Source organism: Lynx rufus, unplaced genomic scaffold (genome assembly GCF_022079265.1).
Source record: "Lynx rufus isolate CCGP_SWC_20201006 ecotype Redwood Valley unplaced genomic scaffold, mLynRuf1.p SCAF_13, whole genome shotgun sequence".
Taxonomy (NCBI): domain Eukaryota; kingdom Metazoa; phylum Chordata; class Mammalia; order Carnivora; family Felidae; genus Lynx; species Lynx rufus.
In genome coordinates, this window is record NW_025814827.1 from 45,026,310 (window position 1) to 45,050,945 (window position 24,636).

At 48.7% G+C, this 24,636-nt stretch overlaps 2 protein-coding genes and 1 long non-coding RNA gene across 12 annotated transcripts in view; 1 reads left to right on the forward strand and 2 right to left on the reverse strand.

Moving 5' to 3' along the window:
* The window catches only part of SLC7A7 (solute carrier family 7 member 7), a 35,708-nt gene extending 23,675 nt beyond the window's left edge, over positions 1–12,033 (reverse strand). For 3 of the 5 annotated variants that reach the window (XR_006961314.1, XR_006961313.1, XM_047075429.1), the window contains exons 1-2: positions 11,076–12,033; positions 6,248–6,791 (exon numbers count right to left, since the gene is read on the reverse strand). Coding sequence is in view for 3 of the 5 variants with exons in the window: in XM_047075429.1 (XP_046931385.1) it covers positions 6,248–6,746 (499 nt within the window). In the remaining 2 variants the exon portion in view is untranslated. The other 2 variants (XM_047075430.1, XM_047075431.1) reach the window with 2 other exon arrangements.
* Positions 12,034–14,514: 2,481 nt separating this feature from the next.
* The window catches only part of LOC124508810 (uncharacterized), a 34,393-nt gene continuing 24,271 nt past the window's right edge, over positions 14,515–24,636 (reverse strand). Inside the window, exon 3 of the long non-coding RNA XR_006961315.1 lies at positions 14,515–14,629. This is a non-coding gene — a long non-coding RNA (uncharacterized LOC124508810). The remainder of the gene's footprint in view (positions 14,630–24,636) is intronic.
* On the forward strand, positions 20,206–23,320 carry MRPL52 (mitochondrial ribosomal protein L52). Of its 6 annotated transcripts, none has more exons than XM_047075439.1 (5): positions 20,206–20,242; positions 20,350–20,407; positions 20,486–20,553; positions 22,324–22,388; positions 22,765–23,320. In XM_047075439.1, the coding sequence occupies exons 1-5, from the start codon at positions 20,215–20,217 to the stop codon at positions 22,912–22,914; spliced, it is 369 nt and encodes a 122-aa protein (XP_046931395.1). In that variant the 5' UTR covers positions 20,206–20,214; the 3' UTR covers positions 22,915–23,320. The 6 variants fall into 6 exon arrangements, with proteins under 6 accessions (XP_046931395.1, XP_046931398.1, XP_046931394.1 ...); XM_047075442.1 differs by having other exon boundaries at positions 22,324–22,395; positions 22,765–22,871; XM_047075438.1 differs by having other exon boundaries at positions 20,215–20,242; positions 20,347–20,407.

The window sequence follows — 24,636 nt, forward strand, 5'->3', positions numbered from 1 at the left end:
TCCCCAGCTGTTTCTCTCTCTCTCAAAATAAATAAATAAACCTAAATAAATAAACAAACATAAATAAATAAACATAAATAAATAAAATGACTATTATTCTATGTCACTAGATGATTTATTATAGAACAACAATAACTACAACTAATAAAGCCCTGAACAAACTATCCTACCATTTCCACCCACCTCTGCAGGCCAGCTGTCAACATTTCCTACCTTAACCTCAGTATTGCAGCCCACCCTGAGCTCCTTTACTGAAAGGAGTCTCAAAAACGTCCTTCTTTCTTGTCTTCAGAGTTTTCATACCTCTTGTTCTTGCTGCCTGAGATGCAACTTCGCCCTCTTTTGGTTAATTCCTCATTCAGGTGTCAGCTTAAACTTCCTTACAGAGTTTCTACACTCCTAGGCTAGCCTAGGTCTGCTCCCATGGCTCCCTGTGCCTAAGAAATCACAACACTCATTATAATCCATTGTAACCTTGCATTGGGTTGCCCACCCTGCCAGCCCCCAGCATGCTCACACACACGCATTTGCTCACCCACACACTGAGAGCTCCAGGAAGACAATGATCAGTGCTGGGAAAATAAACATTCAACAAGTATTTACGAAGCACTTGCCTATCTCCAGCCCCATCTCTTTACTGAGCTCCAAATGGGCACATCCACCTCCTATCCTACAAATTTCAAATTCAACATGATTCCATCCTCCCCATCCCTGTAAACGATGCCACCACCTACCAACTGCCCAAAACAGAAACCTCAGCTTTTCATCCAAGGAATAGTTATCAAGCTCCTCTCTTGGTTTCTTTGCTGGGGATACAGTGGATCCTAAGACAGGCTTAGCCCCTGGGATACAACATTTACAAGCTGGTGGGTGTTTTCCTCATCACCTACCTCTCTCTCTTACACCAGACATCCCAATAAGTATTACTGGTTATACTGATTATACCTTCTAAATTGCTCTCCTATCTATCCTTTCCTGGAGACGTCATCTCCTAAGTAAGCCACAGGCCCGCTGCCACTGCCCTCATTTGGGCTTTTGTCATTTCCTGCCTGGATTGCCACAAGAGCTTCCTAACTTGTGGAATAAAATCTTAACTCCCTAGAACATGAGCGTCGTGTTCTAGCCACTTTCCTCCTTTTGTCCCCTCACATCCCACAATCGCCCCCGCGCACCCCACACTCCATTCTTTTTCTCACCTTTGTGCTTTACATTGCCTTTCCCTGTGCCTAGAACGTCCTTGCCCCTTCTTCATTCAACATATTTATTGAGTACCTAGCAGATGCCAGGCACTGTTCTAGATGCTGGATATTCAGCCATGAGCAAAACAAAGTGCTTACTTTCATGGTGTTTACACTCTAGAGGGAAAGATAGACAACAGACAAGTAAATAATTAATGTCAGGTGGTGACAGGTGCTATCAAGAAAAACAAAACAGGATGGGAAACTGAGAGTGACCATGAGAGACAGGAGAAGTCTGTGGCGAAGTAACGTCTGTACAAAGACCCGAGTGGACTGAGGGGATGAGCTCTGAGGACATCTGAGGAAAGAGCCTTCTCAGCAGAAGGAATGATAAAGTACAAAACTCCCAAAGCAGGAACAGGCCAGGCAAACTGGAAGAAAAGCAAGAAAGCCGGTGTAGCTCCACAGAGAGAGTGAGGGGGAGAGAGGTCTGAGAGAAGTCAGACGGAGCACGCCTTGTAGGCCACGGCCAGTGGGCGCTTCAGCCACCCCTTGACGCCATCTCATCCTTCAGCGTTGAGTACAGACATCTCCTGAGTAGGGCCCACCCCACCCGCTCCCAGCACTTACCCATATGAAGTGTGTAATTGACTACTTCCTGTCTCCTCCACCACACCGTGAGTTTCCTGCTCTACCTTTCAGCTCCGTATTTTATAAAACCCATCACGTTCAGTAAATTTGTCTCCAGTAGTCAAAACTTTCTCCCTTGGCTCTGATTCCATGCCCTGAGAGCAATCCCTGATTCCCCGATGGGTTTCCTAGGGACTATGGCATTAAGAAGCCTTGACAGTGAACACACACCTTCTGGTCATTAGAAATTATGCTAACGATGTATGCTCATCATTGTACATTCCTAGGCTGCCATCATCATTTACACATCAGTCTCTGTTTTAAGTATGACTCAGTTGATGGGACAGTGACTGACTCTAGGTCATGATGACCCAAGGAGGGCGCTGCTCATGGAAAGGCCACATAAGCAGCCTAGCAGAAGCTCCAGATGCCCCTCTACTCATCCCTCAGCTCACCTTCCCTATTTCAGATGGAAACCCCATCACTGCCCCCCTGTCCAAGCTTGAATTCTTAGCATCACCTCTGAGAACTGCCCCCCACCACCACACACACCCATCCAGAAGTCCTAGAAACCCTGCCTTATTACTACTTTTCTATCCACCCCCTCATCTCTGGTCCAAAGGCCTTGCTCACCAGCCTTCAAGTGGACTCAGGTGTCCACTCCCTAAACCGCTGTGCCTACCTTCTGATTCTCACACTTGCCAAAAACACTCCACCTGGCCACCAGTGTTCTTCTTCCAAGCAAATCTAATTTCACTTCCCCACTTACAATCAACAACTTCCCACTTTCCAGATAAAGTCTAACCTGTGTAGGCAATGTATAAACCAGTCTTGGAGCTGGCCTTGGGCTACGTTTCCAGTCTCTGCCTTCTCACCCTCTCCCACCCTGCATTCCAGCCATACCAACCACCTGAAATTCTCTGAACATTCCATGCCTGTCTGCACCTCCACATCTTGTCACACAGCAGTTCCCTCAGTGAGAAGTGTCCTAGGAGACAGCTCCGGATCTTTCCAAAATTCAGTTCAGACATCATGGTCTCTGTGACATCCTCCTATAAGCCCTCTTCCCCAAATGAAGAAAGTTGTCCTGCTTTCTCCTACAGTGTCTCTATCACCACATTTCCTACATTGCATGACAATTATTGGTTAACCTATCTGTCTCTCTCCTTGACTAGGAGTTCTTGGATGGCAAAGTCCAGACTTTATTCTTCTTTGCTTCCCAGCATTCATTGGAATATCTAGCGCAGAGAATGCTCTAAATGTTCTGTGAATGAATGAAAGTTCTGTATTAAATCCCTGTTCTCGCTAAGTTCAAAGATTCAGCCTCAGTCCTCACTTTGCGCATACATTGTTGGCATATATTTGACAACTTTGGTGGAGTGACAAGGGCACCAGACCTGTGCCTGAGGGAGGGCTCAGTAGTGGCGGGACATTGGGCAAGTGCAGGGATGGTTTACTTCCAGGCCACTCTGCAGATGAAATGAGGCTGTGAAAACCATAAATCATGACTCAAGTGTAACATATTAATGATTATTGTGTTTGAAATTTCTTTCTTGGCTGCTTCTAGGCCTTTTGCTCTACCTTTCTCCTGAATGGCTATGGCTAGATAAACAAGATATTAAGATAAACAAGATATTACTGCATAGGTAGTGTATGGACAGAATGTTCATGTATTGGGTGCTCGTTAGACAATGGTTGAAGGAAGAAACTCATGAATCATATGTCCCTAAATTCTTAATTACAATCTTGGTTGCCCTTTTGAACCTTCTTCCAGATCTCTAGGTCCCTCTGAAGTAATTAAAGACAGAACAAAGTCCTGGAAGCAGCCAAAAGAGAATAATTTCAAACATAATAATCACCAATACATTACACCTGAGTCATGATTTATGGTTTCCACCAAATCTCACTTCATCCACACAGTAGCCCAGAAGTAAAACAGTTACTGCACCCTGCCTAGGGTCACGCAGGCTCAAACACAGATCTGGTTTATCTGTCACTCCATCAGAATTATGTTATATATATGCCATAAATCCATGCACAAAACTGTATCTTTTGATTAACTGGGGAGCTCTGCGGACAAACCATAACTGTGGCTACTCTGCCCATATCCTTACAAGGGTGTACCTGCATGTGTATGTGCACCCAACTGTAGGGTCTGAGGACATCTCTGTCCCCGGTTAGACACAGCAAATTAAAAAGGGGTGACTGACGCCTGGGCGGCTCAGTCAGTTGAGCGTCCGACTTCAGCTCGGGTCACGATCTCAAGGTTCATGGGTTCGGGCCCCACATCAGGTTCTGTGCTGACAGCTCAGAGCCTGCAGCCTATTTCAGAATCTGTGTCTCCCTCTCTCTCTGCCCTTCCCTCACTCACGCTCTGTCTCTGTCTCAAAAATAAATAAACATTTTTTAAAAAGGGGTGGCTGATGGAGGTAGGCACAATGCCAGAGTCAAGGAACAACAGCTGTCAGACATGACACAGATGGAACTCATAAAGAATGAAACTGCAGAACTAAAGTCAGGCCAGCACCCTGGAAGCTCCTGAAGAAGTCAACACTCGTCCCCGCCCCAGCGGCCTGAGGCCTCATAGTCATATAAGAATTGAGATGTGTAATGGTGACTCTGAGTCACCAAAAGAAATGTCAAGTTATGAAGGCAGGCAGACATATCATTGGTTTTAAAGAGATTTCAACAGAGATGGTTAAAATTATTGGATTCTAGTACTTCAAGGGATGCAGCCATCTTGGAAATTTTGCTTGGAATAATCCCTACACCACACAAGATACATAACAGTATGCCCACACTGGAGAGCGCCTCAAGACTGACAGATCCTAAAATTAGTTTCCCCAGTAAGTCAACTGTAAATGATGCAAGAGACATTATAGATCACATCTGAGACCTCAAGGGAAAGCCTCCTTCTTGTAACAAGAGACAGTGCCCTCCTCCCCTCCCTGATTGTTGCCATGCCTGACAAACATCCCCATACACGAAGAGGAGTCCAAGCCACAAGCACGGACGCACAAAGCACAAGGGAACCCCATGGAGACACCCAGGACCCCGCACAACAGTCAAAGGGGGCAGGATGGAGAGGAAGCTGAGGAATAAGATGGGGCAGTGGAGAAACCTCGAGAAAAGAGGACACAAAGCCGACTGGAGAGGATTGATCCAGGGAGCAACTACACCTGGTACAAAATGCCCACACTCCGCAGCCACCGCTGCTGGGGGAGGTGCCCCTTAAAATGACAGAATTTCCAAGCTTCTCCACATTTGGGGTGTGGGAAGGGTCTCCAAGGTTTCAGGCGAGGAGGCCATTTTTCCAGAACAGAGGCCCCTGGGGGATGGGGCTATAGACGATCAGCTTCTCGGGACCTCCAAAGTGGCTTTGCTGAATGTATAGGTTTAAATACATTACTTATGAGACAGAGCAAAAGTCAGGGTAGATTGAAATGACGGTTTTAAGAATCTGGCCCACAGAAAAACTCGTATAAACAATAAGATATTCATTGGCGCATTACCTGTGTGACTAACAAATTAGAACCCGCTTAAATGGCCACTAAGAGGACTGATTTGTTAAATAAGCAATACATCCTTCACATTAACATGGAATAACATAAATAATTTTTTTTTTAAATAGATCTCTTAGTAGAAAATGTCACTGGTAAATTCTGGGAATAAAGCACAAACTGGAATTATATGTGTACCATGATCCCATATTTTAAAAACAAAACAACTACCTCTCCCAAAATAAATAAACTTTACAAAAAATAAAAACAGAAGAAAACTACATTTTTTTAAACTACACTTCTTAAAGTAACAAGAAAAAGTCAGGAAGGGCATACGAACTGCTAGTGGGGCTACCCTGGGAAAGTGGGAAAGAGGTGAAGTGTTCTCTTTATTGTTGCTTGTTTTTACACGTTGCTACCATTTGAATTTTCACATGAAGCCGACACTAATTTAAAGACAACAAGAGGGGGCGCCTGGCTGGCTCAGTCGGCAGAGCATACAACTCTTTTTTTTTTTCTAACGTTTACTCATTTTTGAGAGATGGAGAGAGACAGAGCATGAGTGGGGGAGGGGCAGAGAGAGAGGGAGACACAGAATCCGAAGCAGGCTCCAGCCTCCGAGCTGTCAGCACAGGGCCCGATGTGGGGCTTGAACCCACAGGCCCCGAGATCATGACCTGAGCCCAAGCACTTAACCAACTGAGCCACCCACTTGCCCCAGAGCATACAACTCTTGATCTAGGAGTTGTAAATTCAAGCCCCACGTTGGGTGTAGAGATTACTTAAAAATAGAATCTTTTTTTTTTTAATAATAAAATAAAAACAAGAGTGTTTGTGGAGGCATTCGCTTCCAGCTCCTTTCTCACTGGCTTACTGGACTCACATCCCAGCCTCTGCCCTGGCGCTCCAGCCCACACCTCCTGCCCTGGCCCCACTTACAGATACAGGCAGCAGCCAGCAGGCGCCCAGCCGCATAGGGGGCAAAGCAGCTCGGGAAGATGGGCTGCACCATGTAGTTGGCAAAGGTGATGGCAATAATGGCCTGGCTGGTGGGCTCGATGATGAGGAGCGAGGTCCACAGTCGGATGAAGGCAAGGAATCCCCCGAAGGCCTCGAGGATGTAGGCATAGCTGGCTCCAGATTTCTTAATGGTGGTGCCCAATTCCGCATAACAAAGGGCCCCAAAGACGGAGAAGAGGCCCCCAACAGCCCAGATGACCAGGGAGAGGCCAAAAGAGGCACTGTACATGAGCACACCCTTGGGGGAGACAAAGATGCCCGAGCCGATCATGTTCCCCACAATCAGGCACACGCCATTAAGCAGGGAGATCTCCTTCTTCAGCTTTACCTGCTCAGACCCTGAGCTGGCTTCATCGCCCAAAGGGGAGGCATCCCCCTCTTGCTGGGAGGCCACTTCATATTTAATGCTGTCAGCCATGGTGGAAGGAGAAGAAAGCCGTCACCAGCTTCTTGGCATCGCCCTCTAAGGAAGAAAGATGAAGATATAACTCAGGTGGCTGGCAATTACCTAAAACTCTTGCCTATGGTGGTCAACAGGGACAACATCCGGCCCACCATCTCAGAGAGCTCACTCTGGCTTCCCATCTCCCATTAACCTCTTCTTCTCCAGCTGGCTCCTTGAAACAACACCAAGTGGAATTTTTAAGAGAAGGCACTCATTCTCTAGAGAGAAAGCAGCATTTCTCCTCATTAGGAGGGTGCTGCCCCCCAGATTTCCAAAATAGAAAATTAAATCCTGGTTCTATCAGACTCTGCTGGGATACAAGGCAATTTGGCAGTCCCCAGGTATAACCTTCCTGATTTGAGCCTGTGTTTTTTTCAGCCTTGCCCCAAAAAAGCCTGTCTCCCTTCCAATTCCAGTCTCACCTGTTACCTGTGCTGAGCTGCAACATTAGGAACCAACCTTGCAAGCAGCCTCTCTGTGGGTTCCCCTCACAAACTTCTCTCCTCCCCAAGGACACTGACTCTGGCAAACCTAAAGGCTTCATGGACCTCTTGCCGGAAACCTACAACCATCCCCTTGCTCACGGAGCATCTCTTAACCACCCTGAGGTGAAGTCTGCAGTCCTAGCAGAGCCCAAGCAGCCCCACTCCTCTCTGAAAGAAGACAGATTATTGTCCTCTTTTCCTTCCCGCACATCTCTCTCTCGCAGCCCCTAGTGTTCCAGCCTCCTGCTGTCCAATCCCCCACGTCAGCATAGGTGCATCACCCAAAAAGGTATGAATGGGAAAAGGGTGATCCAACCTAGGGATGATGGGAGGCAGCTGATGATCGCTCCCCCGCCCAGGAATTGCAGCTGGAGAGCTGAGACCCAAAGACCCAAAGCTGAGGCAAGTAGCTAAAGCAGCAGCAGGTGCCCGAGAGCACTGCAGAGTGGGAGACAGCGGAGAGGAAGAGAGGAGAGGCTGGAGGACCAAGTGGAGAGGTGCTAGGGCCTGGGGCACTGGGGAGAGGAAGTGATTGGACAGCGCAAAGCAGCACAAGGGGTGGGCGAGGGGAGGGGGTTGCTGAGGGGAGGGCGGGAAGCACACTCACTCCCTGAACCTGGGTTCCAGCAGATTCCCGCTGTGGCAGTCCTGGGGAGCCACAGCCTCCAGGCACTATGGCCTGACCACTCCTCCTTTTCAGCCGGCAGTCAGAGGAAAGGCCAGGCAAATGCTTATGGATTTAAATCAAATGGAGAGGTCAAGACGGGAGGAGGGAGTGAGGGAGGGGGAGAGGAGTGTTAAGCAACTGTCTGGGTCTAAGGTTCACTGGCCTTTCACATCTGCAAAAGGGGCAGCCTGGAGCTCTTGGCTCAGCACTTTCTGTGATAAGAAGGCGCTCTCTCAGGAATCTCCTTTGTCAGCGCTGCTCCAGGACTGAGGGCCCAGAAGAAATGACAGTCCACTGGGTGCAGTTTCTTTAGCCCCAGGGAAGTTGGCCCTGAGGAAATTAGCTGAGGACGGGGCACGGGGCGGTGGCCTGAGAAGGAATGCACAAGCCTCTGTCCTCCAGGCCCCACCCTAGCCCCACTCCCCCCTCGCCCCAAACAAGAAAGGCAAGGCGGGGAGATTGCACAGGGTGCCACAAAGGCTTGTTGCCCGTGCTGACATTAGAGGAAGTGTAAGTGCAGTCCCCATGCCTCGTGACGGGCCTCGTAAGAGAAGAACTCTGCACACTTCCCCTCAGAGCAAAGGATGGCTGCCCCCAAATTTGAGCCACGACCTCAAAGCTGAGCCTCAATCTACTTCCAAGGCAACAAGGTCAAGAAATGAGGCTCTGGGGTGCATTCGGTTAAGCGTCTGACTCTTGATTTCAGCTCAGGTCATGATCTAATGTTCATGGGTTCGAACCCTGCATCTGGCTCTATGCTGACAGCAGTGCAGAGCCTGCTTTGCATTCTTTCTGCCGCTCCCCTGCTTGCTCATTCTCTCTCTCTCTCTCTCTCTCTCTCTCTCTGCAAATAAGTAAACTTTAAAAAAATTTAAAAGAAAATGAGACTCAAACCTCTGGCTGCATCCCCTCCCCATTCATGTGCCCTCTCATCCTTAAAAAAATAATAATAATTGCTATAAACACCTTCCCCACATACAAGTTTAGTCCAATTTCCTAAAAATATGGGGAACTGAGATTTCATTGAGCTATCTTGCATAGACAGGCCAAGAGCAAAGTTGAGCATTGTTTTGGGAAATCACATATTCTAGCTTCATAGTCCATCTACTTCGGTCTGGTATTCTGGTTCTCTTTTACCAACAGAAATACATCCTATCCATCCTGAAATCTGCCGGTCCCTTCCCACACCCTTTCTAACCCTCTTTGGTTAACCTAAGAAGGAAGATCTAAAAATCCCCAGGGTGTGGGGGAGGGTGGCTTATCTCTACCCTACATCTTTACATTCTGGTGAGCTCGCCCTTCCCAGAGATCAAGCTTCTCCTAAGCCATCCTCACAAATACCTAAAATCCCTCCAGAGGAGAGAGTCCTTTTCTTCCAGCAGCCCCCTCAACACTCATGTTAATGATAGCTGTCATCTATGGAACACTTATCAGGTGCCAGACATACCGCTAAGCACTCCAATGCTTGATCTCATCCAAGCTTGCCTGCAGCGCCAAGAGGCACTAAGTCACATGTCGGGGTGCCAAACCAGTGAAGGAGGCAGGTGGGTTCGCCAGCAGAGCCGAAGCTCTGTGCTATCTCCCCTACCTCCCACCAGTTCCAACCGGCCTTCCCCTCAGACAGGAAAAGCCTTCCGATGGCTCCCTAATGAATTACCTGGGGGAGGGTGTGATTAGATTAAATGGAAAGCCTCTGCCATCCTTCAGCCTGATGCCTAGGCTACCTCCTTCCCAGCCTACTCCTCCCCTTTCTCATCCCTTTGCAGGGATGAGGGGCGACTACAAGTCTTCTTGGCGGCGATGCTATTGCTAGGATGGCCACTGCCTGGCAAATAAAAACACGTCATGCCGCCTGCCCTTTTAAGACCAAATTTCCTGGCACCAAGGGGTGGGCATATGTCCTAATGGAACATAAAGGAAAGGGATGAAGGAGAGATGAGGAAGGTGGGACAAAGGAAGGGGAAACTGTGGCGGAAAGTAGCAAAGCAATGTGCAGGGTTTAGTCCGGGGCTGGGGGTATGTGAAAAGCAAAGTCCTTTATCTTGGAATCTTGAGACAGATACCCAGAGGAGGGGGGTGAAACCCACACTCCAGCAGGACAGCACACCCTAGCGGTCTCACTAGGAAGTGCCGCCAGTGCAATCTTCCCTATCTTACTCCTTAGTCTGTGCAAACTGGACAGGGGAGAATGCCCTTCAGAGAAAAGATGCCCCTCTTAACCACTGCTTAGCATCGCAGCCGTGGGCAGGAAGGCACCGTCTTTGGCAGCTCACATTCCTCCCTGAGAGCCTGGCTCTCGGGTAATGCTTCCACCGTTCAGGCAGCCTGGGACCAGCAGGACCTCTTGCAAAGGGCTCTCCCACGCCAGGCTTTACAGGAGAAACTTGTAGAGTCTGGCACCCCAGGAGATACCGGCCTTCCTGATACACAGCACCCTGTCTTCTTTCTGCCTGAGGTGCATTCATCCCTGAGTACCCAGTGGAGGTTACAGGACAACACTCATAGCCTATGGGTGAAAATTCAGATTCAGGGTTTCAGGGAAAGTGGGCACAGGGCCCACAGCATGCCACGCCTAGCACAGCAGCCAGTGGAGTCCTGGACCCAAACCCTACCTGTGAATGACAAAGCCAAAGCATACTTCTTCCAGGAACGAGAACACAGTTCAGGGTCTTGGCTGCTCTGTCAAGCTCAAGAGCTAAATGAAGAAGACACTTTCTCCCCTAGAGACCCCATGTCCTGCCTTCCTAGCTCCAACTGGTCTGTGCTTCCCCCTCTAACAACAGAAAGAGAAAACACATTGACTGTGGTGCAGCCAGATTCCCCCATCACCCCAAGCTGGAAGCTCAGCTCCTCCCTCCCCAGTGCTCCATTTGTTTTTCTATATTCCAGTGAGGCTACGATAGTCCCTTTAAAAAAAAAAAAAAAGTGAAACAAGAAAGAAATTGTTTACTCCTGCGGCCAGGGCTCCCATTAGCGTAGGGCTGAAGTCTCTGGGCAGAAAGAGGGCTCTGCCTAGAGAGGGCCGGGGCCAGGGCCAGGGCCGGGAGACAACGGGCTCTTGGGTCTCCGGTTGGCCAATTTGCAGGACGCTCACTCCATCCTCCTCCGGCACTTCCCCTCTGGCCCAGTCCCTCCTCTCCCACCTCTTACCTGTCCCGTGACCTTTGGGCAGGTGCAAGGAGGAGGGGCTACCCGCAAGCAGGGGGTGGGGGCGGGGGAGGGGAAGGTGCTAGGAAGGGAAGCCAGCTAAGGCTGGAGCTGCAGCAGCTGCTGACTCCGAGGAGCTGAAAAGGCAGAGGGTGACGGGGACAGAAATGGAAAACAGGAAAACACATGTGTGACTCTGGCCGGCAGCGGGGAGGGGCCAGGGGACGGGCTGGAGCTGGGACTGCCCGGTCAGACCCAGAGGACTTCGACGCCTGCTGGCCTCTAGGCACCTTTTCTACTCAATCTCAGCTCCTCCTCTTCCCCACCTCAGCCCCTGAACTTCCTCGTAGCCCTATGTTTACTGAGCACTTAAGTTCTCCCAGTGACTGGCAGTCCCCTCCTGGTGCCCTTAACCATTCCCCTGTTCCTGATTCCATGTCCTAGTCATCTCCCGCTCATATATGATCTATCCTTGGTCCTGCAGAGGGCATAGGATCCGTCATTAGGGCACCAGAACTCAGCCCCTATGTAAGGCAAGACACGCCAAGCAAGACTACTTGTGGGGGTACAGCCAAATGCCCGACTGCAAACGCACCCACTCACAGTTCAGGTCCCCAGTTGGTTCAAGGGGTGCACGTGTTGCCGGGTAAGAGCCAGCCCTGGCACCCTGAGCAAGCCAGTGAGTTGGCACCCCTTCAGACCCGGCTCATTTAAATATGTGTTGAATGTTTTACTTAGCAGGGGTGGAGGAATACCAATTTTGTTGGGATAAAAACGGTAAGCCTCATTCTTTCCATTCAGAATTAGAGCTTATTATATGAATTCATCACATGCAACTCTCTGAAGCAGTTTCTCGGTGGGCATATTAAACCATTTAAACTGTAGACAATAGCATAATGCTCTCTCAGGGAAGGGCACTTCACACTGGAGGGCGCATTTGCAGAATTCCAGCTGTGACTGCTGCCTTTAGACAACGCTGGCTGGCTGGTCTCGGGGGGGGGGGGGGGGGGGGGGCCACACCCTGCAACTTCTGCCTGTACCTGCACGTTGCAAAATTATTCTGGAGACAAACAGTCCAGGTAAGCAGTCGTCAAGGATTCTGTCAGTGTATGGGAGCCAATTTACGGTTCACCAAGAGACCCAGACAGAAATCAGAGTTCATTGGCACCAAATGTCGGAATTACCCCAAGGATAATTTAGTGCCCTTTTCTACCCAGGCCGCTGCCCAGCTGGCCTGCCCCTTAATTCCAGTCTGGGGTCAGGCCCAAGTTGCAAATGAGGGAAGTCCTAGGAAGACAGCCCTAGCGCTGCCCCTGATGGCACTGGCCCGTGCACTGTCACTCCACTCAAGCCACAGCGGCCTCCTTGCTGTTGCCACACAACAGACATGCTCCCCTCTCGGAGCTTTCGCAATTGCTGTTCCCTCTGCCTGCAATATTCAGCCCTCCCCCCCACCCCTCACCCACACCCCCACCCCCACCCCCACCCCGTGATATCGGTCATCCCTTCGATCACTCCATTCAGGTCTATGCTTAGACACCATACTACCAGAGGCCTTCCCTGAGGAGTCTGTGATGGAGCAACTTCCTCCCTCTGTCGGTCTTCACCCCTTCACCATGCTGGACTTTCTTCAAGGGCACGACCACCCCCAGAGTTCGTCTGTTTGTGGGCGCCTCCCTCACTAGAAGAAAGCACCACCGGGGCGTTCTTCACCCTGTATCCCCAGGGCAGAGCACATGTCGAGAATAATTGCTGGAAGAATACAGGAATGAATAAACAATGCTGTTCCTCCTAGACTGATTTCCCAGCAGCCTGGGCTCTGGGAACGTCCTTGAACTTGCCCTTCTGACCCACTTATATGCGTCTGTTGCTCTGGCTCCTAAACCAAGCAAGTCGTATCTGGAAGTATTTATTCCTTTTGACAGTAATGGGTTGAAGGAGTGGGAGGGTATCATTTTGTTTTACTGGGAGGCCTAGAATGGTTCGGATTGAACTTGTTTCATTAATGGGAAAACAAAAGGCCCCGCATCTAACGCGCTTTCCCGGATCCGAAAAGCTCTCGGCCGCTTGGTCCCACGTCCAGGCTCAGGTGACCGGTCTGCGCGCTGCGAGAGCAAGATGCGACGGCCGCTCAGCGACGACTAGGCAGAGGGAGGCGAGGCTCAGGTTCAGGAGAACGCAGGCGAGTTCAAGAGTGGTACCGCAAACCCCGTAGGGGACGCCCTCCCGCAGTTCTCCCCTCCCCCATGACCCTGGCCCCACACCCCTCCGCCCCCGTCCAGCCAGCAGGCCGACCTCACCTTTGCCCCTTTCTCCCACACTCCCCAGCCCCGCCTCGCCTTCCACTGCCGGCTCCCTTTAGTACCCTCTTTCCCTTGGCCCCTGGGTGTTCCGTATCCGCAGCCCCGAGACCTCGCCTTCCCAAACCCCTACCCAGCCGCCGCCCACCCTCAATGCTCCTCTTAAAAGCTTGGTCGCCCCCGACGTCCAGGTCTGGATACGGAGGCCAAACCGGGGTCTGCCTTGAGGGACCAGCAACCCACCCCACCCGGCGTCCCCTTCCCTTCCTTCCCCCTGGCCAAGCAGCCCCCGCCCCTCCCCGGGCTTCAGGAAGCGCTGGAGGAGGGGAGCGTGGTGGGTGAAGGGAAGGGCGCCAGGGTCTGAGAGCCGAGGTGGCCTGCAACCCGCTCCCCTGCCCTCTCTTCGCTCAGGCACAGCTGCGCTACCCCTGGGACAGGGAAGTGTCTGCGGATACCCTTGGGCGCGTCCTCCGCCCCAGGGACGCTCAGCTTCCTCTTCCCACCCTCCCAATCCTGCTCGCGCTGGCTGCCCGACGGGGGTCGGGCCAGAGCCCCAAACCCTGGCAACCCCGCCTCCGGCCCCGAGATGCAAAGCTGAAACTCCGGAGGGACTCTGGACTGCAAAGTCCCATGGGGGAGGAGGAAGGGAGCGGCGCCCGCCGGGAGCCAGGGGAGGGGTCTCTCGGATGGGCGTCTCAACTCCCCGCCCCCTCGGAGAAGCTGTTGCATCAGCTTCGAGATCCCCAGTTAAAGGAAGTGGTCTCCACCAGGAGGGGAAGGTGTCGGGCAGTAGAGCTGCCGCCAGGAGGCAGCACTTAACCAAAAATATCCCGTTCTCGGGTGTCGGAGAGGCTGGAGTGCCCAAAGCATCTTTCATCTGAAGTCTTAGTGGCAGTGTGGACCCAACAACAAAGGGTGTTGCTGAGCTGATTCAAGGAAAGGGATCTGGAAACGCTTCACCATGTGTTAAGGCTAAAAGATGACTTGTAAATAATACGATTGTTTGTACACCTTTTGGACAGTCCAACTGTGGCATTTTTAAAGCCAGCATTGCCACTCTGCAGAAATTCACCAAGAGCTACCCACCTTCAAGACCAGTCTGGTGTGGGGCGCCTGGGTGGTTCAATCAGTTAAGCGTCAGACTTTGGCTCCGGTCATGGCCTCACAGTTTGTGATTTCGAGCCCTGCATCAGGCTCTGTGACTTCTTTTTAAAAGACCACTCTGGTGAAATGACACACAGCTGAGAGATTTCCCAGCTGCAAGAAAAAAGAGTAGCCCAAGGTCATAATTTACCCATCTTGAAGCTGGATGATTTAACACAAAATTTAGCCCGAATTGATTTAGCAGCCATGGGGAAAGAAAAGGAATGTGTTACAATAAATTGTGTGTTAAGGAAATAATATGCAAAGCAACGTATTGTGTAGGGGTGGACTTTAGTTGCCACATTTCTTGCATGGGTTGACAGTGATCGTTGTTGAGTGGTCCTAAAGAGGAAGATAATGAAGGAAGGTAAAATAAGATACTTCCCAAATAGTTTGCTCTTCAAACTTCAGTTTGGTCATAAGCGTGTAAAAAGGAGAACGAGTTACTAAATGAAATGGAATTGGTCACCCTGAGTCAGTTTCACTGATATTTTCTCCAACATCATCATTATTCATCTCGATGATTTAAAAAGCACCTAGCTTCCCAGGGGCACCTGGCTGGCTTAGTCAGTGACTCTTGATCTCGGGGTCCTGAGTTTGAGTCCCATGTTGGGCATAGAGATTACTTAATTCAAAAAAAAATTGGGGTGCCTGGGTGTCTCAGTCAGTTAAATGTCCGACTTTGGCTCAGGTCATAATCTCGTGGGGTTCATGGGTTAGAGCCCCACATAGGACTCCGTGCTGACAACTCAGAGCCTGCTTGGGATTCTTTCTCTCCTTCTCTCTCTACCCTTCCCTTGCTCAAGCTCACAAACTCTCTCAAAATAAATAATCTAAAAAAAATTTTAATAAAAATAAAAAATAAAAAGCATGTGGGGCACCTGGGTGGCTCAGTTGGTTAAGCATCCGACTTCATCAGGTCATGATCTTGCAGTTCCTGGGTTCTAGCCTCACGTCGGGCTCTGTGCTGACAGCTCAGAGCCTAGAGCCTGCTTCGGATTCTGCGTCTCCTTCTCTCTCTGTCCCTCCCCCACTTGCACTGTGTGTGCGTCTCTCTCTCTCTCTCAAAAGTAAATAAACATTAAAAAAATTGTTTTAATAAATAAAATTAAAAGCACCTAATTTCTTAGAATAGTGCATTTGTACCAAAGCTACTGTGTACGGAACACACAGAAGGATATTTGAATAAACATACTGGACAAAAACATGAGTGGGTGGCAAAATATTAAAACCAAAATACAGGCTGTATTCCTTGAGAAGCAAGGAGTTTAAGAGAGGAAAGACATGAAGCTCAGATTCCTGATGCTTCCCATTGCTCTTAATTCCAGCCTTTGCCAGATAAAGTCCAGAGGTTGAAGAACATCTAGTTTGGAATGACAAAGCCACTTTCCTGTGGTTCATGAGTCTAATGAAGTCATTAAGGAGAGCTGTCCAATTGCCAGACCCCTTCCCCTGCCACAGTGTTCTATGAGGTCCCTGAGAAGGCTGCTGATGTTAGCTGTCAGCACTAGTGTTCTTTCTCTCTCTCTCTCTCAAAATCCTAAACCGTATTTCCTGCTATTTACAACCCACGGATTGTCCACAGCACACTAACCACGTCAAAAGCTGAACTCGTCTTCCTTCCAAAGACATTTCCCCTCCCACATTTCTCAGTTTTCCCAATTAAACTTCCCATCCTGTCCCCCAAAGTTCTCCAGCTCTGGCTCCTCGACTCCCATAGATATTCAAGTATTGCACGTGTTCATTTCTGCACACAGAATTTATATTGTTCACCTTATTTGTTCACCCTCATGTGTGTGCCCTTTTTTATAATCTTGCAAATTCAGAGCACCTGGCTGGCTCAGTCAGTAGAGTGTGTGACTCTTAATGTCAGGGTTGTGAATTTGAGCCCCACGTTGGGGTAGAGATTACTTTAAAATAAAATCTCTAAGGGCGTCTGGGTGGCTCAGTCGGCTAAGCATCTGACTTCAGCTCAGGTGATCAACCCTCAGGTGATCTCGAGGGTTTTTTTTCTGGAGGGGGGGTTGTTGTTGTTGTGTTGGGGGTTTCTTTGTTTTTGTTTTATTTCTAGGTTCTTGACTTTAAGCCCCGCAATCAGCTGCTCACTGAGGTCAGTGCAGAGCCTGCTTTGGATCCTCTGTTCCCCTGTTTTCTCTGCCCACGCCCCACTCAATACGTGTTCTACCTCTTTCTCAAAAATAAATAAACATTTGTAAATAAATAAATAAAATCTTTAAAATAATAATAATAATAATAATAATTTTGCAAACCGATGGTGTCCCCCAAGTGTGTGAGCTACTGAAAGAGAGGAATATTGCTGGTTCAACTATTTTGTATAGTGATGGTGGTAGCCAGCTTGTCATCTTTCCTGTCAATCTTGACTGTTGACACGAAGGTTGTTTTTCCAGCCCCTGGCTTCTACTATTTGATTTGCCAACTGGGAACTATGTAATGGGATTCCAGTGCTGTCTACCTCAGCTGTCTATCTCAGAAACAGCCAAAGGTATACGGAGCCAGGCTTGGGAAAGTGGCATTCAGTCACTATTGCAACTGTCAAACTATAAATCCACAGCCACGTTTTGATTCCGTTTCCTGATCTCTGAAAACTACAAGCAATCTGTACGATTGCTTCCTGGACTGTCTTATCTACTTTACAGATGTATTATGAAAATCATGTGAAATCACTTATATACAAGTGTTTTGATAGGTGAAAATGAAGTGTATGAATGCAAGATGGTAATAGTTCCTTACTGTCTTATTGCCCTTGCCTAGTATTTTGGGATCCATTTGTTGGCTTATAGTCAAGGTTCTTTTGTTCCCATCCTTTTTTTGGTTCAGCCCTAGCTATACCACTCTTATTGTTATTGAAACAGCTGCTTTTACTTCTTAAACCAGGATCCACCCTTCCCCTCTTTCAAAGCACAGCTCAGAGCCACCTCCTGTGGAAAAACTTCCCAGTCTTGCAGAAGGAAATGATAAACTTCCAGATAGGCCATTGCACCACTCCCTCAGTTTCCCCCAGTCAGCACGCATTAAGTGTCTAGCCTAGCACACGGTAATGGGCACTTTTGTAGGAGCTTCACCATTTATAAAGCATCTGTACTTACTTCAGTGTTTTAAGATGTGATATATTAAGGGTTTTTTTTTTAATGTTTTTAATGTTTATTTATTTTTGAGAGAGAGACAGAGAGAGAGAGAGAGAGAGAGACAGAGCAAGATCAGGGGAGGGGCAGAGAGAGAGAGAGGGAGACACAGAATCCAAAGTAGGCTCCAGGCTCTGAGCTGTCAGCCCAGAGCCGACGTGGGGCTCGAACTCATGAACCATGAGATCATGACTTGAGTCAAGTTGGACACTTAAGTTGGTTTTTTTTTTAAGGTTATTTAATTTTGGGAGGGGGGAGGGGGAGGGAGAGAGGGAATCCCAAGCAGGCTCTACATCATCAGCATGGAGTCCAACTCAGGGCTCATACTCAGGAACCATGAGATCATGACCTGAGCCAAAACCAAGAGTCACACGCTCAACTAACTGAACCACCCAGGTGCCCCTAAGCTTTTTATGAAAAAATTAAGATAAATGAATTCCCCAAGACAAATAAATTATTCAAAAGAGGGAAGGAGCCACAGATCTGTGTTTTCTATGTACCAATACAGTAGTCCCACCTGATCCACAGGGGATACGTTCCAAGAACCCCAGTGGATACTTATAACCATGGTAGTACCAAACCCTGTATATATTATGGGTTTTTTTTCCCATATAGACATACGTATGATAAAGTTTAATTTAAAATCAGGCACAGTAAGAGATTAATAACAATAAAAATCATAACAATATATTGTAATAAGAGTTATGTGAATGTGATCTCTCTCAAAATGTCTTATTGTACCATATTCATCTTTCTTTTGTAGGTGATAAGATAAAGTGAGGTGAAATATGGGCACTGTAACTTAGCGTTAGGCTACTATTGACCTCACAATTTGTCAGGAGTATCTGCTTCTATAGGGCAACTGAATGTGGATAACTGAAACTGCAGAAAGTGAAACCATGGCTAAGGGGGTACTTCTGTACCTGCCTTGTTGCTGCAAGGATTATATTAGACAATATGTGGTGGTAGCCCTTGTAAAACTGAAATCAGATCTTAGCTCCAAGACCTATTTCCCAAGAAAGCCTTCAGCTTTCTCCAGATCAACTTCCCATTATAGCTACAAATGGGTACTTGCCAACACTCATCTTGGAGGACTTCTGACTTCTGCTGCCTCCATTTTGACCTCAAACTTTTTTTTTTTTAATTTTTTTTTTCAACGTTTATTTATTTTTGGGACAGAGAGAGACAGAGCATGAACTGGGGAGGGGCAGAGAGAGAGGGAGACACAGAATCGGAAACAGGCTCCAGGCTCTGAGCCATCAGCCCAGAGCCCGACGCGGGGCTCGAACTCCCGGACCGCGAGATCGTGACCTGGCTGAAGTCGGACGCTCAACCGACTGCGCCACCCAGGCGCCCCAAACTTTTTTTTTTTTTAATTGTTTAATGTTTATTCGTTTTTGAGAGGGAGAGAGACAGAGCAGGAGCAGGAAAGGAGCAGAGAAGGAAACACAGAATTCAAAGCAGGCTCCAGGCTCTGAGCTGTCAGCACAGAGCCCAATGTAGACCTCAAATCCACGAGCTGGGAGATCATGACCTAAACTGAAGTCGGATGCTTAACCGACTGAGCCACCCAGGCGCCCCTTTGGTTGGGTTCTTTCCAGCCAGTCTCTTGGCTCAGGTGGAAGACCCTGAGGGCATAGCAACCTCTGAGGAGAATGAAACAACCCAAGCAATAAGCACTGTCCCGAGACACAAAACACCACCCATGATTGACTCTAAGCAAAACACTGATAGATTTGACCTTCACTGCCCCCCTGCAGGTACTCGCCCACCTTTGCCCCTCATTTTCCTTGTATAAACCTGGAAGTATTTTCAGCGCTTTCAGACACTTGACCTCTGTCTTCCTGGTGTTGGTCTCACTGAACTAAATCCCTTTCTGGTTTCACCACTGTCTGTCTGCCTTTGGGTTTTTGTCAGTGGCAAGTGGCCAGAACCTGATCTGTTTGGGATCCCCAGAACCAGGTGCTCTTGCATCCCTGTGCACCTGCTAGAATCTCAACGGTACTGTTACAGTAATGTGGGTGATCATCATTGTCTTCTCTCGCTAGACTGGGGACGCTATCAGAATAGTGATGACGTCTGTTTTGCAGAATCCCCAGCACTTAGTACAATGCTTGCCACATAAGCTCTTCAATTGTGTTGAATAAATAAGGACGGAGACCCAAATTTTCCGATTCATTCTAGATTTGACACCTAGGCTGAGGAAAAACATGTTACAGTGATGCAGAAGACAGAATAAGGGAACTCCTCTAAGATAATGGCATAAATTTCAAAGGACTAGACACCGCTGCGCAGAGATCGCTGGAGCAGCTCAGAACGACTCGGTCTAGGACACGACTTCCACTGAGCATGTAACCAGTACTGACGATTCATACGCAGACCAACTACTGTCGCCTAAATACTAGGGCCGCAGTTTTGTCCCTCTCTTCCGTACAATGGCCCAAGATGGCGGGGCCCGTGATTGAGAACCAGATTCAAGATGGCGGCTTCCGACTTCCCATGCGGCGTAGCGCGTGACACCGGGGCCACGCCCACTTCCGGCTCCGCGACTTCAGCATGGCTGCTTTAGGTACCCTGTTTTTGAGTAAGTGGGTGTGGAGTCGGTGGGCTCAGGGGCCCGCGGGGGCAGGGCTAGGACCCCTGAGTTGAGTGCACGGCCTCTCTCCCAACTCTGCCCTGTTTTCCCAGCAGGTGTCCGGAAGCTGCACAGTAGCGTGGCGGCTCGGGCGGGCAGTCAGTGGCGACTCCAGTGAGTTACTGGTTTAAGGGGGTCCTGGGGTACCAGAAGGTGGGCTGAATCCTCACCGGAATGTTTTTCTCCACCCAGGCAGGGCCTGGCTGCTAACCCCTCTGGCTACGGGCCCCTTACGGAGCTCCCAGACTGGTCTTACGCGGGTGAGCGCTGATCTGACAGTTAACTGTCCCTAAGAGAGTTTCGCCGAGATGGAACGTCCCTGGACTGAGGGTGGGAGGGAAAAGGGGGTTAAGGTGGGGATGTGTGTGAGTGAACATAGTATTGAACTTTATATTTGGAGTTGGGGAGAAGCAGCCTGGTTACTTTGTATTTTAAATTATGCCTATAGAAAGTGCAGCTAGACAGGATCTTGCGGGGTGAGAAGATAATTCTAACTTGGGGCGCCCCGGGGGAGGGAGTGACAAGATCTTTACGTTTCTCAGGGGCGACGATTTTTAAAAAGGTAGAAAGACCCACCATTCTACCTGGTGAGTACATTGTTGAGAATTTGGTACCAGATGCAGGGAGAACTCTTTGAAAGGCTGCCTAAATGAACATCTCAGAAGAGAGGGGTAGAAGGGTGAGGACTGAGGATGGCGGGCTCCCTTCAGAAAAATTTCTTCCCTTGAAAAAAAAGGAAGGAAGGAAGGAAAAGGAAAGGAAGAAGGAAAAAATAGATATTAGACCTAGAAGGGAGGGATGTTAGAAAAGTTGAAGCCATTCCCCATACCCTATATGGGACTCCAGTTACAGGTGGGAAAACTGAGGCCTCAGAGTTCCCGTGATCAAACAGCTAGGTAATAGCAAAGCTAGGACTAGAACTGAGCGGGAGCCAGGCACCGTTCAACAGCACAGAGACCTGAATACTAATACCCTATTGGATTCTATAGAAGTGTGATCCTGAAGAGGATGGTGAAGGTTTTTCTGTTCGTTATTTACTGTAGGAAGCCTAGCACCTCCCAGAAGTAGTATGGAATATTGGAAAGACTCTGGAATTGAGTCTTAATTCAGGTTTCTTTACTTGCTAACTTGTAGTCTTGGACATGTTACTTAATTGTATCTCTCAGTTTCCACAAAACTTTTGGGCAGACTTTTCACTGTTTGCTTCTTACTCTGTAGAAAGTAAGTGTCCTTTTTCTTCAGCTCCATTATTAACTACTTCAGGTCAGATATTGCATCTTTTCACCAAGTCAGCAGATAGTTATAGAATTTTGATTATGTGGTTGTGTGCCTACCCTGCACTACAGTGAAATCTAGGAATGCAATCCATGAAAGTCTGGCTGGGAAAACGGCATGACATCTTTAAAAATTAATAATAGTTCAGTGCTCTACCCCTTTCCAAGAGGATCTGAAGTGCCACATAAGGCCAAAACAAAACACAACAACAACAAACAAACAAAAAAAGCAATAGTACAATAAATGTCCCAAGGCAAATAGATGAATAATAAATAACCAATATGCACTTCTTTCATAAAGAGATTTGACAGAGTTGAAAAGGTTAGAGAATGGTTTCTGGGACAGATAGGGCTTGGAGGGGGGGGGGGCTAAGGATGAGAACTGGGCTGAAAGGAAAGGAAAAGAAGGTATTTCATTATGGAGTGAGATGGGATTCAGCAAAGATTCATGGAGAGTGGAACGGTGATCAGATTGCTTGAGTGGGGGGTTTCTAAAGCTAAAATGAGATTCAGCACTTCAAAGGACCTTGAATTCCAGGACAATGAGGGGTAAGTGAAATCGAGTAGGAGTGTGCCTCAGAGCTTATTCTTGGCATATCTTACCGTTGACACTGAGGGATGGGTTTTGGAGAACTAAGCCATCACAGGTGTGAAAGTGGAAGAAAGGAACTAGAGACTGGTTCTTCCCTTGTCCCTGTCACAGTGCCTTCACAAGGTGCTGTCAGCCATCTCTAATACTTGTCTTTTTTTCTGCAGATGGCCGCCCTGCGCCTCCAATGAAAGGCCAGCTTCGAAGAAAAGCCCAAAGGGAGAAGTTTGCAGTGAGTGGCTAGAGCCCAAGCCAGGGCAACCTGTGTGTACTTGGAGGGAAAAAACTTTACATTTTAATTTGTCTTGAGCTGTACTGACACATAAGCTAATTCGTACCCCCTATACCGAGGTTTTAACAGCTCAAGGTTTTTACAGTGCTTTGAGGAGGGGGGAATGGAGTGAGCACTCCGAGGGTGGGAACCAGTGGTAGACATTCTGCTACACATTCTCCTTCCTCCTACTTCCCAACCCAGGACCTGGTCCCCCTCCCCACTCAACAGTGTCATTTTCCAGCTGAAACTTTTGCCTTTGATCTGTGAGTGAAAGGATATATGTGCAGAGCCCAAGCCCCAGATGTTATCCACCCTGTTTTCCTGTCTGTTTCAGAGACGAGTTGTACTGCTGTCACAGGAAATGGATGCTGGCTTACAGGCATGGCAGCTCAGGCAGCAGAAGTTGCAGGAAGAAGAAGGGAAACAGAAAAACGCTCTTAAACCCAAAGGGGCTCTACTGCAGAACCCACTACCAAGTCAATAAAAAGCAATACCTGCCTCCCTTTCCCAGCCTCTCTCTGGCTTTCTTCTCTATCACCTATATGCCTCATCCTGGTCAGAAGAGAGCCTTCACGTTCCCCATCTGTCTTCCCGGCACAAGAGCTTGGACACCAGAAAGAACAGCCTGTAAGATCACTGCCTGGAAGAGTTGGCTTAGTGCCCTCATCACTGGCTCCGTTCCAGTTCAGTGGAACCTCGCTCTGGGATGCTTCCCTCCTTCACGAGCCATAGGACTGGCCCAACTATGAACAGTAGCTGCTCTGCGAACTGCTACGAAAAAGGGGCAGCAGTTTTCCTGGTGTTAGCTAGGCACTCAAGCCTTTAACAGCCCATACACAGCTCAGACTGTGTGCAGTTACTCATTTAATAAATGTTTTGATAAAAAAGGCTTTCCGGCTGAGGTCCATTTCTTGGCAAGCAACCGGTGTCAGTTTTCCTAAGCTTCAGATACATGGCCCAAGAGGATACCCCCACCGGGAACACTGACATGGGAAGAACCAGACTTGGGTGTCGCATGTTCTGCTAAAGAGTTGGATTCTGAGGTTTCTTTGGTTCTGGCAAAATTCCAGAGGTTGGTTAGAGAGAGGCCTGTACCTCCCAACCGCACTTTGTGTAGGGGAGCCCTGGAGGTAGGTGCTCAGCCCCCAAACAGTCACCATGGCATAAGTATCTAATACCCATCATATATCTCCCACAAACCTGTTAGCTGTCCGGGACCCAGGGAAAGCTTTCATTTAATCACAGATTCTGGGGGAAAAGGACCTTTGCTCCAGTTACAATACAGAGCACTGGGCTTTTCTTCCGTTATCCTGCCACAAACTTGTAATAGTTCCTGGATCTCTAGAATTTCTGGAGCTTCCTACCTGACCTAATTTCTGTCCAGCCTCCTTTATTCCTTGCTTTCTTTCCCTCCCTTCTTCCCCCCACAACCTCCTTCCTCTCTCGCTGACCAATGCAATTCTGGGATCTTAGATTTCGCTGATGGTCGAGTTTTCTGTCTCCCACACTTTTCCTGCTTCTGTTGTGCTGCTTTTCCAGATCTAACTCAACCTCTTATCTCTCTCCCCCACTATCCACTTCAGCGTGCCCTTCCCTTCTCCTGCATCCCTCCACATTTTGTTATCAGTTTAGTCAGTCCCTGAAGACTTTAGTCTTCAGGGAACTGCCTTTTTCCAGTGTAGAGGGGGAGCTAAACCCCCAAAGTCCTAATTCCCAATCTCTCTGGTCTAACAGTTTCCCTAAATTTGATTTGCCTTTCCCCACATTCCATGGCCTTGTACCTCTTTCCTCCCCAGCCTGCTCTAATTTAGGGAGCAGCCAGATTGCAAATGATGATGATTAAGGGAGTGCATTTGTCTTTCCATAAGAACCCCCAGACCCAATGTGGTTGTGCAATTTGTTGGTGGGTGGGTGGATTGTATTACTGTTGCATGTTTGCAGCAGGAGAGGGATGGAGGTGGTTGTCAAGATCCAGGGGCAAAAGTTGGTTGAGCCACAGGTCTCAGCGGACAAACCCCCAACCCAGGTGTCGTGGACATGGAAGACCTTCACCACCGTCATCCTAGACTCTGAACTCGTTTGTGCCAACCACTGGGCTTCCCAGTACTTCCCACTCTGAGGTGAGACAAATGCTGAATACCAGAGGACTCAAGCCACCCAAAATATGCTTAGGGGGAGAAAGTCTCCCACATCCCGTCCGCTGGGT

Bases quoted from the DNA above. Each gene is read 5' to 3' on its own strand.
- MRPL52 (XM_047075438.1), top strand. From the start codon at position 20,215: ATGGCTGCTTTAGGTACCCTGTTTTTGA. The intron at 20,243-20,346 runs GTAAGTGGGTGT...CTGTTTTCCCAG, and splicing joins TTTAGGTACCCTGTTTTTGA to CAGGTGTCCGGAAGCTGCAC. The intron at 22,389-22,764 runs GTGAGTGGCTAG...TGTCTGTTTCAG, and splicing joins CCCAAAGGGAGAAGTTTGCA to AGACGAGTTGTACTGCTGTC.